At 48.3% G+C, this 19692-nt stretch overlaps 1 protein-coding gene across 1 annotated transcript; it reads right to left on the bottom strand.

The window, feature by feature from the left end:
- Positions 1-751: 751 nt before the first annotated feature.
- Positions 752-19089, bottom strand: ARHGEF4 (Rho guanine nucleotide exchange factor 4). Its single transcript, XM_070408737.1, is given in 12 exon segments — positions 752-780; positions 1257-1403; positions 2000-2077; positions 2760-2827; positions 2829-3001; positions 3772-3930; positions 15153-15282; positions 15646-15874; positions 17347-17530; positions 17593-17710; positions 17712-17743; positions 18949-19089. Coding segments are annotated over 12 exon segments (1473 nt in total). The 5' UTR covers positions 19075-19089.
- Positions 19090-19692: the final 603 nt, after the last annotated feature.

Below are 19692 nucleotides of genomic sequence, written 5' to 3'. Positions count from 1 at the left end.
CTCCCAGTGGCCCTGAGCCTCCTTCAAGCAGTTAGCCTAGCCACTTTAGCCTCTTTTCACTAAAACCGTGAGGCATGAGCTCAACTTGGTGAGGCCCTACTCCCAATTCTGGGTGCTACTGGGATTATTTACTCCAGGTTAAGGAAAGGTAGGCATACAGAGGAGAAAATGCATAGACATCCATAGAAAACAAGGGCTGGCAGCCAGTTTATTTTTTACAAGTTTTTTTTATGAAATTAAATGTAGTGTTTGGCTTGGAGAAGGTAGAGTAGTGCAAGTGACTACATGCTGCTGAATTCCCATGGGCTAGAGGGGCTGCTTGGCACTTTGCACCCACAAGCCAGGCCCTGGATGTACTCATGGGCACCCTTCCTTGGGGTGGGATGTAGGCTTCCCCCTCCAATCCACATATTGACTGGCTTCTGGGTGGACAGGTCAGTCCTGCATGCTGGGCTATAGAACTCAGTCCTTATGGCTTCTCATGCTTACTTAGGGTAAGGCAATCTTCCTGTGTCACTAACAATTCTTTTTCTCCATTTTGAAAAACAAAATCGAAACAAAAAAACTGGAACCAGGTTCTGGAGTCAACACACAGCTACATGTGGACATACCCTGATGGAAGTTTGCAGTTGATTATAAACACATTACAAGTGAAGAGAGTGTCTAGAGAGGAACTGGGAGACAAAATGGATGGGCTCTGGGGCCAGGTGTGGTCATATGCAGAATACCCGGTTCCCACCCTCCAGAGATGTCAGCTGCCTGGCACCATCAGCTGGAGGCCTGCAAGGAGAATTGGAGGGCAGAGGGGCACACAGCCCAGTTTTCCAAGTGGTGGAAGGCAGACAGTCTCCTCCTGCCCAGAGAAAACAGGAGGAGGAATGATTAGATGTATGAAGAAGAGAGTCTAAAGTAGTCAGTCCTTTTACACATGTCCATCTTGCTGATGGTTCTCAGCTGTAGTTTCCAGGAGGCCCCACAAAGGTAGGGAGGGTGGCGGGAGGTTCCTGTGCTGTGGGGCTCCTGCCCCTCCAGCTTGTGTATGTAGTGCATCAGTAGTGAGGAAGAACCAAGAATAGGTGCAGAGCCTGGTACGAACTGGTGACACCAAGCCATTTCCTTGCTCAGCCCTGCTCACTTCCAGTTTGCAGAGTAGGCAGAGGAGGGCCGGAAGCCATGGGTGAACCTAGGGGAGGGAAAGCTGGAGACTAGCTGGCAGAGCAGGCCAAGACAGTGCTGTTGGTGGTGAATAGGCTCACTTGGGGAAGGGCGCCAGCCGCTAATGCTATACCAGAAGGGGGATGGCTTCTACTTGGGCTCTTCCAGCACCAAGACCTGTTGCTGGGGCAGGCTGGTTAGCAATGTCAGGTGCTCTTGGTGCATCAGATAGTAGGGCTGTCTGAGGGCTGGGTAAGGAGACAGAAGGGGTTATATAAGTGCCTAGAGAGTCATTAGTACAGGGCAGAATGGCATCCTCTGCTGTGGGGTGGTAGCATGGGACCTGTCCCAGGGCTCTGCCTCAGACTCCCATGGTAGGGAACTTGCTTCCAGTGGGGTTACTACACCCAGAAGCCTGAGCCACCCTCTTGTAGTGTGCAGAGATGAGGGCTAAGGGACCTGAAAGGTGTGAGGCCCTGGAGCTTCTCCATGGCATAGGCTCTGTGCAAGGCAGTTTCAGTGCCTTTGTGGGAAAGGGGATGTAAGGTGGCTGTGAGGATGACTGCCACAAAGCAGGCCTGGGGAAGTGAGCACTGTCACTATTACTAATGTTATTGCTTGGAGGCAGGGTTGTCTGAGGTGATAGAGAGCAAGAATTCCAAATGCATACTGACATAAGTTTCATCAGTGGTGACCCCTTATCACCAACCTTTGGGAACAAACACCTGCAAAGGGCAATGGGTAACTGAGGACCTAGGTGCTAGCTCACTTTGCTTTGGGGGTCAGAGAAGGGTTTGATCAGGACTAGGCTGCTAAAGTGGATATGGGTCTACCACCTGCTTACCTTTGGGCTTCCCAGGTGCCTGCTGCTTGCTGGCATTCAGCATGGCTTGCTCCCTTTGCAGCTTAGTGATGGAGAAGCCTGGGAGCAAGGGGCACAAATGAGATACCTGCTTCCCTGCTAGGACTTTGCTGCTCTTCTACTTTCCCCTCCTCCCCTGCCCACAGTCCTTTTGTCCTATGCTTCCTGGCCATGGAGCAGCCCTCTGTGTACCATACTCGCTCTACAGTGCGCAGGGCTCACCATGCTGCAGGGACTGTCCTGCTCAGCCAGCTGGCCTTGGCTCCAGACAGAGCCAAGGTACTCTTCCTGGTGCCCTTCTCAGAGCCCTCCCCACATTCTCCCCTTGCCCTACCCCATCTTTCACCAGAGACTTTTCCCAAGCCAAGAGTCAATCTGGTCACTGCTGAGTATGAGGACAAGGGGCACATGGACAGGAGGGGAATGTGGTGGGGAGATACCCTGCTCATATGGGGATGGGACAGGCTTCTGGAGGTCAGTCCCACCTCCCACTCCAGTGTTATCCCTGCAACTGAGCACACTTGAGTGTACGTGTGTTGGAAGCAACCCCTCCCCCCACAAAAGGCCAGCAGAACCATTCCCTGGGGCTGAAATCAAGAGACCCTAGAGCCTCACCAAACCCTGAGACCCTTGGTCTATGAGACATGCAGTCCCAGTCAACAGTTGTCCTGACCTTGCATTCCAGGGTAAGGAGGCCTGGTGGGCCCTTGCAGTGCAGCAAAGTTGAGAGGGGGTATTTCACCTGTCTTCTGGTCCAGCCACACCTGCTCCCTCTCCCTGGCAAAGGCTTTGGGCCAGCACTGCTTCTGCAGGCTTCCTGGCACACAGCAGGTAGCTCTCTCCCATGGTTCCATAGTGCAGCTGGAAGGCATTCTTGATGCTCATGTGGAGGTCTTTATCCTTCCAGTACTCTAGATCCACTACCTCTAAGCTATCCATTTCCACTCGGCCCTTATAGTACAGCACATCCTGGTGTAGAAGGTCCTGCCAGAGGCACCATGAGCTGCCAGCCCAGCCTGCTTGTTGGATCCCTCCCCATACTTTGAACTGCTCTCCTGACTATCTCTAAGACCCTGTGTCACTCACTGTCCTGTAACTGGAAGGGCTGATGAGCCACACACCTACCTCCCTAGCAGAGGATGAGCTCACAAGGGCATAGTGAGCCTAGTACAGCCCCCAATTATGTGCCAAATCTATGATGAAGAGCCTCACTCCTTCAGTTAAGTTATTGGCTAGCCTGAGGGTCTTTAAAGGCACCTGTAGTTTTGTGGGCAAGCAGCCATGGATACAAATAGTGAGCCAGGGTCCATACCACAGCAGAGAAGAGCACCAGGTATACCTGGGCCAAGTCAGTTGTCAGGAGGGCTTCTGGATAGAGTTACTTAGGCAATGTTTTAAAAGAGAAGTAGAGCTAGCAGCACAGAGGAGGTAGGGAAGCTACTAGAGCAGAAGACTCCAGGGCTAGGGAGGGGAAACTGGGTTTTGTTCAGAGAGGAGGGTGTTCTTATAGTACTGGGCCCTGGTCAGGCTGCGAGGGCCACCCCATAGTCCCTGGGCTACTCACTCTCCCACCGTCATCCTGGCCCTAAGGGCAAGACCAGGGAAGGGCCTGCCATACTCAAGGCTCTGGGAAAAAGGGTGCCCTGTGTGTGTCATCTTTTCTCTGGGCAGCTGCTTCTAGCCCTTAGCTTCACTTTCTCCATTTCTGCTCTAAATAGGCTGTCCAGCAGGAAAGAGAGACCTTCTTACTGTACCTTCTTACAGTAGATGAGTTGGTGGTCAAAGAGAAAAAACATCCTCTGCTGGCTCTTGGCTTGTGGCTGTGTAACTCAAATCAGCTTCCCTGAGTAGATGAGTTCGGAGCTCCTGGCCAGGAGATCTTCCCCGTGAGAGACCGCAAAGAGAGCCACGAACTTCAGACAACATCAGAGCAGTACCCAATAAGCTTCATAAGCAGCATATCCACAGAGAGATATTGGTAGGTACCAGACACTGTAGAGGCAAATTTCACTTCATGTGGTCAGCACCTGCAGAGCGACTCACATGCTGTGATCAGGCTTGAGCCTCAGGTCAATGCCATGCACAAATAAGTCAACAGCACTCAAGACACAATTACCACAGGAGGGCCCACATAACCGATACAAGGAACAGTCCTGGACCACCCAGGTCAGGTGTCAAGAACACTGCACCCCTGAACCCCACAGAACACCTACTATGTAAAGGCCACCCCATGAAGACTGGGAGTCATAACAAATCTATCTAGTACAAAACAAACAAAGGCAGCTAAACTGGGGAGACAAAGAAACAGGCCCCAAATTAAAGAACAAGGAAATCTCCAGAAAAATAGCTAAATGAAACAGAGGGAGGCAATTTATCAGACAAAGAGTTCAGACTAATGGTTACAGGTTGCTCAAAGCATGGAAAAAGATAAACCATAAAAAAAAAGACAAATCAGAAATGAAGAATACAATACCAGAACTGAATACACTGGAAGAAATACAGGTTGGATGAAGCAGAGGATTGAATCAGCGATTTTCAACACAAGGAAGACAAAAAACACCGAATCAGAGCAGCAAAAATTTAAAAAAGAATAGGTTAAGGGACTGTTGGGAATACATGAGGCATAACATCCTTGTGATAGGGGTACCAGAAGAAGAGAGAGAGCAAGGGATTGAGAATCTATTTGAAGAAATAATGACCAAAACTTCCTTAACCTGGTGAAGAAAAAAAATACAAGTCCAGTAAGTGCACAGAACCCCAAACAAGAGGGATCCAAAGAGGCCTACACCAAGACGTAACTAAAATGGCAAACATTGAAGACAAAGAGAATCTTAAAGGCAGTAAGAGACAGTTACGAGGTGCTCCCATAAGACTGTCAGCTGATTTCTCAACAGAAACATTTCACACTGGAAGGGATTAGCATGAAATAGTCAAAGTGAAGAAAAGTAAGGAACTACAGCCAAGACTGCATTAGTCAGCAAGGCTATCATTTAATATTGAAGGAGAAATTAAGGGCTTCCCAGACGAGAAAAAGCTAAAGAATTTCTTACCACCAAACCAGTATTACAAGAAATGTGAAAGTGCCAGCATCAAGAAAAAGAAGCAGCCCTTGGCTGGATGGCTCAGTTGGTTGGAGTATCATTCTGTACACCCAAGGTTCTTGGTTCAATCGCAGGCACATACACACATATAGGAGGCAACTGATAGATGTTTCTCTCACATTGATGTTTCTCTCTCTCTCTCTCTCTCTCTCTCTCTCTCTCTCTCTCTCTCTCCTTCCCCCCTCTCTCCCCCTTACCCTTCTTTCCTTCTTCTCTCTCTCTAAAATCAATAAAAATCATATTCTCAGGTGAGAATTAAAAAAATAATAAGAATATCCACAGGCAGCAAAATCTCAGACATATGCTGAAGCAGTATCTTCACCGATACAGCTCCCAGGACAATGGAAACTAAAGAGAAAATAGACAAATGGGACAAATCAAAATAAAGAGCTCTGCACAGCAACAGAAACCATCAACAAAACAACAAGAAAGCCTACTGCATGGGAGAACATATTTGCCAATGTTATCTCCAATAAGGGTTTAATCTCCAACATTTACAGGGAACTCATACAACTTAACAAAAGGAAGATAAACAACCCAATAAAAAAAATGGGCAACGGACCTAAATAGATACTTTTTGAAAGAGGACATACAGAAGGCCAAGAGACATAGGAAAACATGCTCAAAGTCACTAATCATCTGACACATGCAAATCAAAACAACAATAAGGTATCATCTTACACCTGTCAGAATGGTTATCATCAACAAATCAACAAATGACAAGTGCTGGCGAGGATGTGGAGAAAAGGAACACTTGTGCACTGCAGGTGGGAATGCAGACTGGTACAGCCACTGTGGAGAACAGTATGGAGTTTCCTCAAAAAAACCCCCTAAAGATGGAACTCCCATTTGATCCAGTGATCCCACTTCTGGGAATATATCCCAAGAAACTAGAAACACCAATCAGAAAGGATATATGCACCCTTATGTTCATAACAGCACAATTTACAATAGCTAAGATTTAGAAACAGCCTAAATGCCCTTCAGCAGATGAGTGGATTAAAAAACCATGGTGCATCTACACAATGGAATACTATGCTGCTGTAAAAAGGAAGGAACTTCTACCATTTGCAACAGCTTGGATGGCGCTGGAGAGCATTATGCTAACCGAAAGAAGTCAGTCAGAGAAAGATAAATATCACATGATCTCACTCATTTGTGGATTATAATGAACAACATAAACTGATGAACAAAAACAGATCCAGAGACAGAGAAGCATCGAGCAGATGCTCAAACCTCAGAGGGAAGGTAGGGGAGGGTGGGGGAGAGATCAACCAAAGGACTTGTATGCATGCATATAAGCATAACCAATGGGTGCAGACAGGGGGGTGGGGGCAATAGGGATAAGGACATATGTAATAACTTAATCAATAAAGAAAAAATAATAAGAGAAAACCCAACAACTTAGTAAAAAAATAACAATAAATACATATCTATCAATAATCACTTTAAATGTAAGTGGTATAAGTGCTCCAATAAAAAAACACACAACAACATAGTGTACCTGAATGGATAAGAAAACAAAACCCATATATATGCTGTCTACAAAAGACCCACTTCAGAATGAAAAATGTAGACTAAAAGTAAAAAGATGGAAAAATATTTCATGCAAATGAAAATGCAAAATAAAAAAAAGCTAGGGTAACACATATATCAGACAAAAGAGTCTTTTTTTTTTTTTAAATATATTTTATTGATTTTTTACAGAGAGGAAGGGAAAGAGTTAGAGATAGAGAGAAACATTGATCAGCTGCCTCCTGCACATCTCCTACTGGGGATGTGCCCGCAACCCAGGTACATGCCCTTGACCGGAATCGAACCTGGGACCCTTCAATCCGCAGGCCGACGCTCTATCCACTGAGCCAAACCGGTTTCGGCAAGACAAAAGAGTCTTTAAATTGGTATAATAAGAGACAAAGAAGGACAATGCATTATGATAAAGAGAGAAATCTAACAAGAGGATATAACCCTGGTAAACATTTATGCACCCAACATAGAAGCACCTAAATATGTAAAGCAATTCTTAATGGATATAAATGCAGAGCTCAACAGTCATAGTAGGGAATGGATTGTGACTTCAAATAGCACATTAGATCGGTCAAATTTAATTGAAATCTTCAGAGCATTTCACTCAAAGCAGTAGAATATATATCTACACTAATAAAAGAGAAACATGGTAATTGGCGTACGACCGCTACCCTCCCCATTGGCTAATCAGCGTATCCTTATGCAAATTAACTGTCAGCCAAGATGGCGGCCGGCAGCCATGCACTGAAGCGAGCAGGGAGGCTTGCTTCCTCCAGGAACTGCAGACTCCAACGTTCCCCGCCTCACTTGCCGTACTCTCAACTGCAGCTCTAAGCAACTATTACTATGTTGCAAATAAGAAGTTAAACAAAACCGGCTGTCAGTCAGCCCCGGACCGCAACATTGTATCCATGTTTTCAGCAGCGAGGCCTCAGAGCTAAAGCTGGCCCAGAATAAAAAAAAAAAAAAAGAAAACAAGGAGCAGTTGGGAGCTTTTAGTCAACTGCCAGCGGGAAAACAGCCCTCAGACCCTCAGCCAGCCTGGCCAGGCACCCCAGTGGGGACCCCCACCCTGATCCAGGACACCCTTCAGGGCAAACCAGCCAGCCCCCACCCATGCACCAGGCCTCTATCCTATATAGTAAAAGGGTAATATGCCTTCCGGCACCGGGATCAGCGGAGCAGCGAGGCTCCCGGCACCGGAATCAGCGTGACAGGGGGCAGTGCCCAAACCCCCTGATCACCCTGTGGCTCTGTGTGTGACAGGGGGCGGGGCCACAACCTCCCTATCCACCCTGCTCTCTTCATGACAGGGGAAGGCGCCCCAACCCCCTGATCAGCCCTGCTCTGTGCCTGACAGGGTGCGGCTCCCCAACCCCCTGATTGCCCTGTGGCTCTGTGTGTGACAGGGTGCAGCGCACCAACCCCCTGATCGGCCCTGCTCTGTGTGTGACAGGGTAGAACCATAACCTCTCCATCGGCCCTGCCCTGAGTGTGACAGTGGCGGTGCCCCAACCCCCTGATCGGCCCTGCTCTGTGGGTAATAGAGGGTGGCGCCCCAACCCCCCTCCATGGGCCTTGCTCTGTGTGTGACAGGGTAGAGCCATAACCTCCCCATTGGCCCTGCCCTGAGTGTGACACGGTGCAGCGCCCCAACCCCTTGATCTGCCCTGCTCTGTGTGTGATAGGGGGCAGTGCCCCAGCTCCCCTATCGGCCCTACTCTGTGAGTGACGGGGGGAGCTCCTCAACCCCCTGATGGGCCCTGCTCTGTGAGTGACAGGGGGCAGCGCCCCAACCCCCTGATCGGCCCTGCTCTGTGAGTGACAGGGAGCAGCGCCCCAACCCCCTGATTGGCCCTGCTCTGTGCGTGCCAGGGGGTGGCGCCGCAACCTCCCCATTGACCCTGCCTTGAGTGTAACAGGGGGCGGTGCCCCAACCCCCCAATCAGTCTACCCTGAGCGTGACTGAGGGTGGCATTGCAACCTCCCGATCCGCCCTGCTCTGTGCATGACGGGGAGGCACCCCAACTTCCCAATCGGCCCTGCTCTGAGCCCGACCAGGGGCTGCACTTAGGGATTGGACCTGCCCTCTGCCACCCAGGAGCAGGCCTAAGCCAGCAGGTCGTTATCTCCCAAGGGGTCCCAGACTGTGAGAGGGCACAGGCCGGGCTGGGGGACCCCCCTCCAGTGCACAAATTTTTGTGCACCGGGCCTCTAGTCTACACTAATAAAAGAGAAACATGGTAATTAGCGTATGACCGCTACCCTTCCCATTGGCTAATCAGCATATCCTTATGCAAATTAACTGTCAGCCAAGATGGCGGCTGGCAGCCATGCACTGAAGCGAGCAGGGAGGCTTGCTTGCTCCAGTGACGGTGAACTCCAACGTTCCCCACCTGCCGCTGCCCGCCTCTCAGCTGCAACTCTAAGCAACTATGTACTATGTTGCAAATAAGAAGCTAAACAAAACCCCAGAAACCAGCTTTCATTCAGTCAGTTTCACCCAGCCGGACCGCAACATTGTATCAATGTTTTCAGCAGCGAGGCCTCAGAGCTAAAGCTGGCCCAGAATAAAATAAAGAAAAAGAAAAAAAGGAGCGGTTGGGAACTTCAGTCACCCGCTTCCGGAAAACAGCCCTCAGCCCCTCAGCCAGACTGGCCAGGCACCCCAGTGGGACCCCCACCCTGATCCAGGACACCCTTCAGGGCAAACCAGCCAGCCCCCACCCGTGCACCAGGCCTCTATTCTATATAGTAAAAGGGTAATATGCCTCCCGGCACCAGGATCAGTGGAGCAGCGAGGCTCCCGGCACTGGGATCAGCGTGACGGGGGCAGCGCCCAAACCCGCTGATCGCCCTGCGGATCTGTGAGTGACGGGGCGGGGCCACAACCTCCCTATCTGCCCTGCTCTGTTCATGACAGGGGAAGGCGCCCCAACCCCTTGATCAGCCCTGCTCTGTGCCTGATAGGGGGGAGCTTCCCAATCCCCTGATTGCCCTGCGGCTCTGTGTGTGACAGGGGGCGGCGCACCAACCCCCTGATTGCCCTGCGGCTCTGTGTGTGACAGGGGGCGGCGCACCAACCCCCTGATCGGCCCTGCTCTGTATGTGACAGGGTAGAGCCATAACCTCTCCATCTGCCCTGCCCTGAGTGTGACAGTGGCGGCGCCCCAGCCCTTTGATCGGCCCTGCTCTGTGGGTGATAGAGGGTGGTGCCCCAACCCCCCTCCACAGGCCTTGCTCTGTGTGTGACAGGGTAGAGCCATAACCTCCCCATTGGCCCTGCCCTGAGTGTGACAGGGTGCAGCGCCCCAACCCCCTGATCTGCCCTGCTCTGTGTGTAACAGGGAGCGGTGCCCCAGTTCCCCTATCGGCCCTACTCTGTGAGTGACAGGGGGGAGCTCCTCAACCCCCTGATGGGCCCTGCTCTGTGAGTGACAGGGTGCAGCGCCCCAACCCCCTGATCGGCCCTGCTCTGTGAGTGACAGGGGGCAGCGCCACAACCCCCTGATCGGCCCTGCTCTAAGTGTAACAGGGGGTGGCGCCGCAACCTCCCCATCGACCCTGCCTTGAGTGTGACAGGGGGCGGTACCCCAACCCCCCAATCGGCCCTACCCTGAGCGTGACTGAGGGTGGCATTGCAACCTCCCGATCCGCCCTGCTCTGTGCATGATGGGGCGGCGCCCCAACTCCCCAATCTGCCCTGCTCTGAGCCTGACCAGGGGCTGCACCTAGGGATTGGGCCTGCCCTCTGCCACCCGGGAGCAGGCCTAAGCCAGCGGGTTGTTATCTCCCGAGGGGTCCCAGACTGTGAGAGGGCACAGGCCGGGCTGGGGGACCACCCCCCCCCCCCCAGTGCACAAATTTTTGTGCACCGGGCCTCTAGTATATATATATATACACACACACATTCTTTTAAAATGCACATGAAACATTTTCTAAGATAGACCACATGATAGGACACAAAACAAGTCTCAGTAAATTTAAAAAGGTTCAAATCAGATCAAGCATCTTTTCTGACCATAAGGCTATGAACCTAGAAAGCAATTACAAGAAAAATCTGAAAAACACACAAAGACATGGAGGTAAATAATATGTTCTTAAACAATGAGTGAGTTAATGAAATCAAAGAAGAAATCAAAAGATACTTTGAAACAAATGAAAATGAGAATACAATAATCCAGTATTTATGGGAAACAGTGAAAAAAGCCCCAAGTGAGTAGAAGGAAGGAAATGATAAAGATCCAAGCACGAATAAAAAAATAGTCTAAAAAATATACAAAAGATCAATAAAACCAAGAGAAGGTTCGTTGGATAGATAAACAAGATTGACAAGCCTTTTTGTTGTTGTTGTTAATCCTCACCTAAGGGTATTTTTTCAAATAAAAAAAGAATAGCCCTAACCGGTTTGGCTCAGTGGATAGAGCGTCGGCCTGTGGACTCAAGGGTCCCAGGTTCGATTCCGGTCAAGGGCATGTACCTTGGTTGCGGGCACATCCCCAGTGGGAGGTGTGCAGGAGGCAGCTGATCGATGTTTCTCTCTCGTCGATGTTTCTAACTCTCTATCCCTCTCCCTTCCTCTCTGTAAAAAATCAATAAAAATATATTTGTAAAAAAAGAATAGTTTAAGGGACCATTGGGAAAACAAGAAGCATAACAACATCCGCAAGAAGAAGAAGAGAGCAAGGGACTGAGAATCTATTTTAAAGGAAGTGGAAGGGAGGGAGGGAAAGAGAGACACATCGATTGGTTTCCTCCCGCACAAGTCCTGGCTGCTCCCAGGGATCAAACCTGCAACTCAGGTACATGTCCTTGACCGGGAATCCAACCAGTGACCCTTTGGTCCACAAGCCAATACTCTAAACACTGAGCCAACCTGGCCAGGGCTTGATCGACAAGCCTTTAACCAGACTTACCGAGGAAAAAAGAGCAGACCCCAGAAATCAGAAATGAAAGAAAAGTAACAACTGACACCAAAGAAATACAAAGGGCCCTGACCAGGTAGTTAAATTAGTTGGGAGTGTTGTCCCAGTGTACCAAGTTGTGGATTTGATCCATGGTCAGGGCAAGAATTAACCAATGAATGTATAGTTGGATGGAGCAATAATGTTTAGAATAATTTTTTTAAAAATACAAAGGATTGTAAGAAAATCTGAACAACTGTATGCCAACAATTGAACAATCTGGACAAAAGGAAAAACCTCCTAGGAAAATACAATTTTCCAACACCGAATAAGAAAGAATCGGAGAATCTGAATAGAAAGTAATAGAAGCAGTAACCTAAATCTCCCAATACAAGTCCTGAACTGGATGGCTTCACAGGTAAATGTTTCCAAACATTCAGAAAAGAAGTAACATCTATCCTTCTCCAACTATTACAATAATTCAAGAGGAGGCAAGACTTCCAAGCTTGTTTTATGAGGCCAGCATCATCGTGATTCCAAAACCATATAAAGGCACTACAAGGAAAGAATTATAGGCCAATATCCCTGATGAACATAGATATTAAAATCCTCAACAAAATTTTAGCAAACTGGTTCCAGTAAAACATTAAAAAGATCATACACCATGATCAAATAGGATTTATTCTGGGGATGCAAGGTTGGTACAATATCTGTAAATCAATAAGCATGACAGACCACATAAATAAGATGAAGGATAAAAACCTAATTATAGCAATAGATGCAGAAAAATATTTGATAAAATCCAGCACCTAGTTATGATAAAAACTCTCAGCAAAGTGGAAGTAGAGGGAACATACTGCAACATAATAAAGGCCGTATGTGACCAACCCATAACCAACATATTCAGTGGGCAAAAACTACAACTGGCTCCCTTAAGATCAGGAAAAAGACAGGGATGTCTGCTTTCACCACTCTAATTCAATATAGTGCTGGAAGTCTTAACTACAACAATCAAATAAGAAGAAGAAATAAAAGACAACCAAATTAGAAATAAGTAAAACTGCCATTATTTGTAGATAACATGATACTGTATATAGAAAACCCTAAAGATTCCACCAAAAAACTAGAACTGATAAAAGAATTTAGTAAAGCAGGGGAATACAAAATAAATACCCAGAAATGAGTTTCATTTTTACACCAATAATATCAGAAAGGGAAACTAAGAAAACAATTCCATTCACAATTGCTTCAAAAAGAATAAAATACCTGGTTATAAATTTAACCAAGGATGTAAAAGACTTGTACTTGCAAAATTATTAGAAGACAATGAAGAAAGAAATGAAAGATACAAGTAAGTGGAAGCATATACCATGTTCATGGAAGGGAAATATTAACATCATTAAAATGTCCATACTACCTATCCAAAGCAATCTATAGATTCAGCTATGAAGATACCAGTCACTTATCTTGGTATTTCACAGAACTAGAACTAAAATTTATATGGAAACACAAAAGACCTGAATAGTCACAGCAATGTTGAGAAAAAAGAACAAAGTTGGAGGAATAATGCTACCTGATGTCAAACTATACTACAAAGCCATAGTAATCATAACAACATGGTACTGGCAAAAAATAGACATATCAGTAGAACAGAATAGAGAGCCCAGAAGCAAACCCAAGCCTTTATTCTTAATTAATATTTGACATAGGAGGCAAATAATACAATGGGTAAAGATAATGTATTCAATAATTAGTGTTGGGATAATTTGTTCAAAAAAGTAAAACTAGACTACCTTCTTATACCATACACAAGAATAAACTCAAAATGGATTAAAGACTTAAATGTTAGATTCGAAATCATAAAACTCCTAGAAGGAAACAGGCAGTAAAATCTCGGACATTTCTTGTAGCAATCTCGAGCAAGGGAAACAAAGGAAAAAATTAAGGGGACAACATCAAACTAAAAAGTTTTTGTACAGCAAAGTAAACCAACAAAATGAAAAGCCAGCCCACTGGATGGGAGAACATATTTGCCAATTTACATGTGATAAAGGATTAATACCCAAAATATAAAACTCAATACCAAAAAAACCCCCAAGCCCTCTAATTAAAAAAATGTGCAAAGGACCTGAATAGACACTTCCCTGGAGAGGACATACAAATGGCCAAACAGGCATATGAAAAGATGCTCAATGGCACTAATCTGTAATATAAATTAAAACTACAATGAAATATCACCTGATGCCTGTCAGAATGACTATCATCAATAAATCAACAAGTGTTGGTGTGGATGTGGAGAAAATGGAACCCTGGTGCACTGTTGGTGGGAATGCATATTGGTACAACCATTGTGGAAAGCAGTATGGAGTTACCTCAAAAAAAAAGGAACTGCCTTATGACCCACTGATTCCACTTCTGGGAATTTATCCAAAGAAACCAGAAACACTAATTCGAAAGAATATATGCACTCCTGTGTTCATTCAGCATTATTTACATAGCCAAGATTTGGAAGCAACCGGTTTCCATCAGTAGATAAGTGGATAAAAAAGGTGTGATACATTTACACAATAGAATACTACTTGGCTGTTAAAAAACAAATAAATAAGTAAAGAAGGAAACCTTACCCTTAGTGGCAGCATGAACGGACCTGGAGAGCATTATACTAAGTGAAATAGGCCAGTGAGAGACAACAAGTACTGTATGATTTCACTTTTATGTGGAATCTAGTGAACATAATGAGCTAACAAGCAAAATAGTGACAGACTCATAAAGAGCAGTCTGACAGCTGTTGGGATGGGGGCTGCAGGGAAAGTAGAAGGATTGAGCAAAAAAAGAGAAAAAAAGGAAAAACTCATGGACACAGACATTTGTGGTGATTGCCCAGCAGAGGAAGGATGGAGGGACGTGGAGGAGCGTACAGGGGATACATGGTGATGGATGGATACCTGACTTGGGGAGGTGAACACAATACAATGTACAGTTGATGTGTTGTAGAAGTGTGCACCTGAAACCTGTATAATTTTGTTAACCAGTGTCACTGCAACACATTAAATTAAAAAAAAAAAAAAAGGAATGCCTCTTGGAGTACTGAAATGTCACCATTAGTTCAGACCTCCATGCTGCCTTAGAAGACAAGATTGGCAGATACAAGTGGAATGTGCAAGCCAGAAAAAAAGAACCAGGACGCTCTGATTCATAGTGATCCATCTGTGGTGATGCTCTGGCAGGCCTGCACCCTCTGTTGGGAATCCCCACACTTGGGGATCTGGCCTGTCCCCTGAGGGCAGAGGGACAGCTCCCTCTTGCTGGACTGGCTGGCTGCACTTTGGGAGCAGCATCATACTTAATCTCTTGTGGCTGTGTAATGTGAGTCAGCTCCCACACACTCTTCTCCAGGAAAGAGGCCACCAGGCCTGCTTTAGGTGGCAGCACTAAGGGCCTGAGGCCCAGAGCTCAGGTGAGTGGATTTCCTGCTACCAGCTCTTGTTTGCTAGTTCCAGGAGCATAGCTCCTTGCCCCAGCTCCCTCCTGGATTTTTCAGAAGTATGATTTTAAAGGAAGTGGTCAAGTCCCATAGTATTTTCTGGAGTGTCGGGCCCTCACCTCCCAGTCCTCTATGGAGCTCTGCCCCTGAGTAATCTTGTTGATGTTTTCAAGTCTCCATTTCCATTCGTTGATTAGCTGGGCCACATCCTTCATGGCATGTAAAGCAGCTTCCACATCCTTGAAATACCTGAGGAAGAACAGAAATGGAAGAGGGCTGAGAGGTAGAGAGCAGAGAAGCGCTGTGAGCCTCCTGGAACCACATGTGGAGCTGCTTCCCTCTGGGGCTGTGCCACTGGCCTGTCAATTCCTTCACCTGTCAATGCACACCCCCACCTTCTCCATAAGTGCCACACAGGGCAGTATGTAATATCCTATTTCTGTCCTCTTCCCTCATCTCAACAATAGCTTGTGAGAGCAGGGATGGTTTTACTCTGTGTTGTCACCCCAGTATCTATAGTAGTGCCCAGCTCACCAGGAGTACTCAACAAACTGGCTGACCCAGGGTGTGAGGAGCCCCTTGGCTGTCCTTTCTCCCTCAGCAGCCTCCTACCTGTGCTGGGGGTGGGTATACTTGAGCAGCTTGGCCAACTGCAGTGGGTACTTGCAGATCTTCTGCACTGGGGTCAGCAGGAAGCTATTGAGGGAGATGTCAGTCATCTTTTGCAGCAGCCAGCAGGCCTCACAGAAATACATGTACTGGCTGAGCTTGGTGAGCCAGGAGAGCTCCATGCATGCATTGGGATGGTTGTTGGAATACTCTGAGTAAATCTGGAAGTTTGCTTGCTGTGGAGCACAACTGGAAGTTAGGGTGGTTGTCTCTCCAGCAGGCACCTAACATGTGATAGGAGGAAGGGAGTGGGAGCCTCTGCATTTCCTTCAGGAGCTGCACTCAGGGGGCCCAAGCTCTACAATAGTATTGGCCCAAGCTATGGTGTGTCATGCCCAGGGACACAACCTCTGAAAACTCTAGCATGTACTATCCCTGTCACCATCAGGCTTTCTCAGCAGGACCCTCAGCATATAACTTTGACTGACATACAGTAAAAATACATATATTTTTTGGATGAAATCAAGGATGCTAATAAGGAAGGCCAAAAAGGAGAGAGAGAGGGTGAGAGAGGAAGAAAGAGGAGGAGGAAGGAAGGGAGGGAGGGAGAGAGGGAGGCAGGGAGGGAAGGAGGGAGGGAGGGAAGGAGGGTGGGAGGGAGGGAAGGAGGGAGGGAGGGAGGTAAAGATTAAATGGATGTCTGTCCATGGCTGTGCCACCTGAGTTTTCATTCTCAGCCCAGTGCCCTGCTTCTTCCTCACAAAAGTTCTGGCCTCTTTCTTTCCCTTTTTTTTTTTTTTAAGCCTCATCTACCTGGAGCCAGAGAAAGGCCAGGTCTGCCATGTAGTGACCTATGACATCATGGACTTAGGTGAGCAAAGAGGATAACAGCTGCTGGCTGGTGATGGGTTGCTGTGATACTCACACTAGGTGATGTTAATAAATTGCTTGTTCCTATCCCTCTAGTCACAACACTGCCTGCTGAATAACTGGACCCCGATCCCATACTCACTCTAGTGCTTAGACCCAATCTACTCCTATGCATGGACAGACCAAGGTCTCCCTTCCCAGTTCGCCTGCCATTGGAGAGAGGTTGGCAGGGTCTTCCAACCCCCTACAGGTAATAACCAGGAAGGAACCCACATTGTCCCCAATGGGCTGGACTTGACATCCTCTGCTCACCCCAACAACTTTCATAGGAGATAGATAAAACTTGTGCTTTCCCTATCAGACAAGGCCAGAAGGAAGGAGTCCATCTAACCAGTCCAGTGAACCTTGGCTAAATGCCAGTTGGCATTTGGAGTGTAAATAAACACTGTAAAAGACACATAAATTTGCTCACTGTATGAAGAACTCCAAAATTTGCTATGAACAGCCCACAGGATGCTCAAGAGGCAGCCTATCCTACTCCTGCCCTCTACTCTGGCCCAAGGAAATCCTGGGCTGATCCCAAGCCCCCTGCTCCAAGGAGCCTTCTCTGACTTAATCTCCCACAGAACTAGGGACACTTCTAAAACAATTTTGAAGGATGAGGTCATTTGGGCAGGTGAGGGAGTGGAACCTAGAAGATTCCTGGAAAAGAGTAACATGTTGCCCGGCCTTTAGCCTGCAGGGCAACTTCTGAGCAGGCAGGTGGGCTGGGGCAGCAGGCAGGCAGAGGAGACTCCAGCACAGGTGGGTGGGCAGGGCCAGATGCAGGTGTGCTCATGTGCTCTAGGAAGCAGGCACCCAGCTCGCTCAGGTGGGGGCACTCCGTGTTGAACTTCTGCTCTAGTGCCTTCACAAAGGCCTTATGGCACCCGTAGATGTCCTCGATGTTCCCAAAGATGGTGCGTAGCTGCTCCTCACTGAACATGTTGGTGCGTTTGTGACACTGCCTGATGTAGCCCTGGGGACAGGGTCTAGCAGTCAGGTCCCTCCTCAACCCCACCGCACCGCAGAGGGCCTCACCTCGCAGCTATCCCGTAGGTGCTTGATATAGTCCCACTCCCTGCTGAGGATCTCCTTGATGACTGTGTGCATCTGGTTCCTGCTGCTACTTCGAGCCTCAGCTCCACCATTGCCTGCCTTTGTCCCAGGGCTCATCCTGGTTCACCCACAGCTGCAGGCAAGGCGGCCAGTCAGTGCCAAGCAAGGGTCGATGCCTCGCATGCCTGCGGCTGTGTAGTAACTGGGGCTCTGAGAGCTGTTAGGGCACACAGGGACAAGCTCCCACCACCCTCGAACAATGCTCATCTGGACAGGGGGACTACAGGTCCGATGACCATTGCAGTTGTCAGTGACATCTGAGACCATGTCTCCTCCGAAGGTGCTCTGCTTACATTTGGCTTGTGCTGGACACAGGGCTTGGAATAAAGGATTGCCCACTACAGTTTCTGAACTGTGCTTGCTCATACTGGGCTCTTTATCTGTAGAGACCAGGAGAGAAGTGGATGGTGATGTGGCCTTGTTGGCTCTCTGACCCATAACTAGGAAAGGCTTGGAGTACACCACAGACAGTTGATCTAGGGCAGTGGTCGGCAAACTGTGGCTCTTGAGCCACATTCGGATCTTTGGTCCCTTGCGTGTGGCTCTTCCACAAAATACCACGTGCGGGCGCGCACGTATAGTGCGATTGAAACTTCGTGGCCCATGCGCAGAAGTCGGTATTTTGTGGAAGAGCCACACTCAAGGGACCAAAGAGCCGCATGTGGCTCGCGAGCCGCAGTTTGCCAACCACTGAAATCTGGGCAGGGATGACAAACTGAATTCCAGGGCCTGGGATCTCCCCTCCCTACTGCCCTCTGCTGGCCTTTTGGAGTCTGCACCTGGATTCCTTCCTTAGAGACTAAAGGCCTCCTTAGGGAGAATCTGGGTCCTTCCCTGTGAACTATTGGGCTAAGGACTTAACTTGTCCATGCCTCAGGTGTAAGTGAAGTTTTCAGCTTGCAGGGCTGTTGTGAAAGTTATAAGTAAGAGGATCCAGGTGAATGTCCTGCACGGTGCTTAATAAATGCTTGGTAAACCCAGTTGTTTGTAGTGGTGTTCTGACATGCAGGTTCCCCTTGGAGGGATCCACACACCTTCATTTCTGACCTATTCCTCTCTGGCTACTGAGGGCCCCCTGGAAGGAGGGGTGGGAGAAGGGGGTTGGAGTTAGTGACAGCTCTGCTGGAGGTGGACTGTTCTTCATGACCCCCACCCACCCAATCCACAGCCGTGAATGGGAAGTCCACGCCCAACACTAGAGCAGTTTCAGGCTTGAGTTTCTGAGCAGAGTCAGTTGGCTCTTTATGGGCTTTGGAGAAGCTCAGGCCAGTGCCATACCCACACGAAGCTAGCTGGAAACCAACCCTCCCCATCAGTGACATGGCCCTACCACCACTCTCTGTTGGTGGCATCCATTACTTCAATGGCATCCCCAGCTTTGAAGCCCAGTTCCTGGTTATCCATGGTGACATGGTCCCAGAGTGCTTCAGCACAGACCACACTGCCATTGCTGATGAGCTGTGGAGAGAACCATGGACAGGCAGATCAGTGGAGTAAGGCTGCCATGGACCTCATGGGGCAGGGTGCTCCTGCCCTCTGCACCCCACCCCTCAGCAGCCCTGGGAAGAGGAGATCCTGACTCATATCACAGAGGAGGGGATGGAGCCTCCCTCGAGCCAGCTACTCTTTGGGGGCCAGGGCTATGCCCTAGGCATGTCTAGACTGGCAGGGCTCATGATGCAGACTGAAGTGAATTTGACCACTAGGATCTTGGTGAGCCACAGAATCTGAAAGTCGAGCATGTCCTTGTATAGGACACACCTGCCTCCCATTTCGATTGGGCCAGTGGTTAAACTATTGTCTCTCAGCTTCATCTGTCATCTCTGCTCTGTGATACTGGGGCTAGGACACTTCAAGCTGCATTTCTGCTGTGCCAGCTATTCCCTGTTAGGTTCTCCTAATGTGACATTGGAGGGGACCAAAAAGCTGCCCCCTCCTGCTGTGTTCTTGTGGACTTGCAGTACCTGTCAGGTCACCTACAAGCAACAATGCTGCTTCACCCAGGTATAGCGGTGCCCAGAC

Source organism: Myotis yumanensis, unplaced genomic scaffold (assembly GCF_028538775.1).
Source record: "Myotis yumanensis isolate MYYU_CA2020_CCGP unplaced genomic scaffold, mMyoYum1.0.hap1 SCAF_3, whole genome shotgun sequence".
Classification (NCBI taxonomy): domain Eukaryota; kingdom Metazoa; phylum Chordata; class Mammalia; order Chiroptera; family Vespertilionidae; genus Myotis; species Myotis yumanensis.
The sequence above is the reverse complement of the archived record's forward strand: the minus strand, read 5'-3'. Positions and strand labels throughout refer to the sequence as shown.